This window comes from Malurus melanocephalus, unplaced genomic scaffold, assembly GCF_030028575.1.
Source record: "Malurus melanocephalus ecotype Western Australia unplaced genomic scaffold, MMel_1.1 scaffold_511, whole genome shotgun sequence".
In the NCBI taxonomy this organism is placed as follows: Eukaryota; Metazoa; Chordata; class Aves; order Passeriformes; family Maluridae; genus Malurus; species Malurus melanocephalus.
In genome coordinates this window covers 73,574-77,374 of record NW_026623743.1, presented here as the reverse complement: position 1 = coordinate 77,374, position 3,801 = coordinate 73,574, and the positions used below count along the sequence as shown (strand labels likewise).

Sequence of the window (3,801 nt, the reverse complement as noted above, 5' to 3'; positions counted from 1 at the left end):
GAGCACGGCTGTGCAGGTCCTGATTGTTCCGTGCCTCCCTGGTGTGCCCCTTGTCCGGTTGTCCCCGCATGCGTGCCCCGTGTTCTGCTGTCCCCCGTGTGTGTTTCCTGTGTCCAGCTGTCCCCGTGTCCGGTGTCCGGCTGTCCCCGTGTGTATGCCCGTGTCCGGCTGTTTCCCGTGTGTGTGCCCCGTGTCCGACTGTTCCCGTGTGTGTTTCCCGTGTCCGGCTGTCCCCATGTCTGTGACCGTGTCCGGGCCTGTGTCCGGCTGTCCCCATGTCTGTGACCGTGTCCCGCTGTCCCGTGTCACGCAGGGTCTGTGCAGCCCCCTCCGGGCCGATGGATCCGCGGTGCCGGCGCTGGCTGCAGGGCTCCCCGCGGCCGTGCCGCCTCCTGCTGCACACCCTGTGCTCGGGGCCCGGSGGGGCGATGGCCGCGCTCCGGCTGCTGCAGCGGGGCCAGCCCGACGAGGGGCCGGGCCAGGCGTTCCCCTGGCAGGCTCTGAGCTCAGCCCTGTGCGCCGAGGAGCCCGCGCTGGAGGGGCCGCAYGACACCCTGGCTGTGTGAGTCGGACACGTTTCTAAAACTCGGGTTTTAGGGGAGTTTTGGGGTGAATTTTGCGTGTCTGGTGCACAATTTGGGAGAGCGCATCYGCTTCCCCCGGTGCAGCGGTCCATACGTGAAATTGGGGTCCCAGCAGTGTCCCACTTGTGTCCCAGCTTGTGTCTGCAGAAGCTGGTGAAGGTGTTCATTGCATCCCTTTGCTCTGTGGTGCTGTGTGACCGCTCCCCACGGGGCAGGTTGGAGCCAGCACATGGGGATTTCCTCTGACCAGTTGCCTCTTTTTGTTCTCCCCTTACCCAGCAAGCCACGGCTGCTGCTGCTGCCCGTTGTGTGCCAGAGAAACCTCCTCTCCCTGCTCCTGGTGGTGAGGGATGTGGTGCCRGGGGACTGCCTGGTCCGGCTGCTCCAGGCCGTGGAGCAGGATTCCCATGTGGATCCCTGGGTGCGGGCACTGGGGCATCTGCTCCAGCAGGGACACAGGGCACAGGGTGAATTCCCACCTCCCACTCCCCTGTCTGCTGCATGCCAGCAGCAGCTTAGTGGTCTGTGCCAGAAAATTGCCCAGAAGAAAGCAGAAGAGGGGCAAAGAAAATCGAACTGGTGCTTCAGCAAGCAGGCTGGTGCCGCTGACAGTGTGCCTCAAGGTGGGAAGTGCAAGAAAGCGTCGGAGGAGAGCCTGGAGCTGGACAATGGGAGAGAAGGAAAGAGGATGATGCTGGAGGAGGTGGCCTTTGAGCCCCCAGGACCACAGGAATGTGGGGATGTGGCAGGGGTGGCAGAGGAGGTGCCCCAGGAGCCTTCAGGGGACAGCACAYCTCCTCAGAGCACAGACAGGGCTGCTCTGGACAGCTCCCAGCAGGATGCAGCTGGGGAGCAAAAGAACATTTCCCAGACAGAGCTGGCAGCTGAGGTCCAGTCCTTTGTCCAGGTACTGGGTAGGGTTTGCTCTCCCCTTGCAGCTAATGAGCCTTCAGAGTCTGATTGCCATTCCTTCATCTCATTTCCCTCAGGTGCACGGRCAGAGGCTGAAAATGCTGCTGCTGCAGGAGTCCAGTGTGAGTGGTTGCTTCTTGTGTCTCTTCTGGAGCTGCAGCTCTGAATGGGCTGTGCCAGGGCCTCAGAAGGGGTGGAAAAGGGGGTGGGTTTTATAGGGCCAGCTGGATCAGGGTAAAAAGCCCTGTTGTCACCTCCTCTGGGCTGGGATACTGCTGTCCCTTGCTGAGTGAGGGGCAGCCTGTGGGCTCAGCACTGCCCCACGGGCAGGGARGGGAGATGCCCTGGAGCTGTGTTTTTGTGGGGTGGTTTGTTCAGTGCATTACTCAGGGCTGTGTGTCCCTCCAGTACTCCGAGCTGAGCGCCCCACCCGAGCTGAGCATCCTGAGCTCCTGCTCTCCCCGCCAGGTGAGCCCCAGCATCCCTGCTGCAGCCACTGCAGGGGTCCTGCCACTGTCCCTGATGTCCCYTCCCCTCTGGCACCCCCAGCTCGAGGGGCTGTGCTCCTTCCTGCAGCTCTCCACGTGCCCAGAGCCCTTCCTGGTGCGTTTCTGCAGCTGGCTGCTGCCTCTGAGCCCCGAGCTCAGCTACACCAGCGCAGCCATCCTGGCAGAGCAGCTCTTCCTCAGGCGAGTACGTGCCAGAGCAGCAGGGGATCCCTGCTCCCTGTCCCCCTCTCCACTGTCCCCTTTTCCACCCTTCTTTTTCCATCCCTAGGTYCTGTCCCTCACCCAGCCGCCCTCCCGACACCTCATGGCTGCCCTCACTTCGTTTTGCTCCAAGTACTCCCATCCCCTCTGCCGTGTGCTGCTGGCTGCGGTGMTGCAGGAGCCAGGGGAAGGTGTGCTGGGTTCTGGGAGCTGGAGAGGGGCCCCAGCTGCAGGGTGCTGTGTCCTGGGAGGTGTCTGTCACATGGAATGTGTGTTAGGAACAACGGGAGGTGTGGGGTTTCTTTCTGGGTGGGTGAACACCTGGGGGTTGGGATGGGAGAGGATTTTTACAGATGCCTGAGATGGAATGGGAGGGTTGGTCAGACTTGCTTCCAGTTTCAGTTTTCCCAAAGGACAGCTCCCACTTTTCCATGACTGGAGGTCTCCTGACAGCTCCTAATGCTGGGGCCAGAACTGCCCCAGCGTGGCTCTACTGGCATGAGGAGAGGGTGAATCCACATGTGGCATCCCCTTTTCTCAGATTCTGGTGCTGTTTAAGCCCTCGCTGCAGATGGGCAAAGGCAGCAGGATCATCCTGAGCAGTAGAAGGGGGCACTGCATGGGTTCTGCCTGTCCTTGCTGGGGCAGACCCCAATGTGAAGGGGTGCCAGGCACATCCCCGTGGATTTGGCAGCCTCTGGAGGCTCTCCCCTGCTGCTTTGCCCATGCAGATGCTGAGCAGACCAAGCTGCTGTGTGAGCTGGTGGAGGAGTGCCTGGAGCCGCACTCTGTGCAGCTGGTGCTGAGGTAAGGGGGTTACAGGGTGGACTGTAACCAGTCCACTGTGAGCTCTACTTCAGCCTCACTCATGCCTGGAAGGGTCCAGCTGGCTCCAGCCATCCAGGAGCACCAGCAGGGCCWTGGGGCAGCACCTTTCCCCTTCACTGTCCTTCCAGCCAGGTCCTGGAGGTGCCTTTATCGGAGAAGCTGCTGCTGGTGCTGCAGGCTGTGCTGGGGCGGCAGGTGAGGCAGTGCCACCTCGTGCCCTGCGTTTCTTTGCTGCCTCCAGCAGTGCTGCAGCAAGGACCTGTGAAGCTCTCCTGTCCCTCTCCTGGATGTTTTCCAGGAGGAGCTGCCCGCTGAGCTCTTGGATCTGCTGGTGCTGACCCTGTGCCGGCAGGGCCCAGCCTTTGCTGCATCTCTTGGTTATGCCAGGCTGGTGACAGCCGTGCTCACGGGGTACCAGAGCCAGGTGAGTGAGCCAGGCTCGGTCCTGCAGCTCCTGCTGAGCCACCAGGCAGCCCTGCAGCCATCCTGGGGGTCTGGGGTGGGTTCCTGGCAGGGCAGCACCCTGRGATTGTGCTGCCTCTGTCCCAGGTGACCCCAGCTCACCGGAGCAGCCTGGCTGCMGTCCTGGAGCGGAGCAATGCTGCGCTGAAGAGATCGCTGCAGGCTGTGCTGGGAGGGACCAGGTGAGCTGGGGACAGGGCTCTCCAGGCTGTGCCACGGATGCCATGAGCCGTGCCAGGGCGGGGATGGAGCTGTGCTGTGCTGTGCATGGCAGTGGCTTTCCTCTTCTGCATTTCTGTCATCTT

The 3,801-nt window shown here is 62.1% G+C and overlaps 1 protein-coding gene across 1 annotated transcript; it reads left to right on the top strand.

Moving 5' to 3' along the window:
* Positions 1 to 188: 188 nt before the first annotated feature.
* On the top strand, positions 189 to 3,791 carry FANCE (FA complementation group E). The gene is made up of 10 exons (XM_057381473.1): positions 189 to 562; positions 864 to 1,491; positions 1,574 to 1,618; positions 1,905 to 1,964; positions 2,046 to 2,189; positions 2,274 to 2,397; positions 2,938 to 3,013; positions 3,163 to 3,229; positions 3,333 to 3,458; positions 3,584 to 3,791. Exons 1-10 carry the CDS (start codon positions 276 to 278, stop codon positions 3,680 to 3,682), a joined length of 1,656 nt encoding a protein of 551 aa, XP_057237456.1. The 5' UTR covers positions 189 to 275; the 3' UTR covers positions 3,683 to 3,791.
* The last annotated feature ends 10 nt before the right edge of the window (positions 3,792 to 3,801 follow it).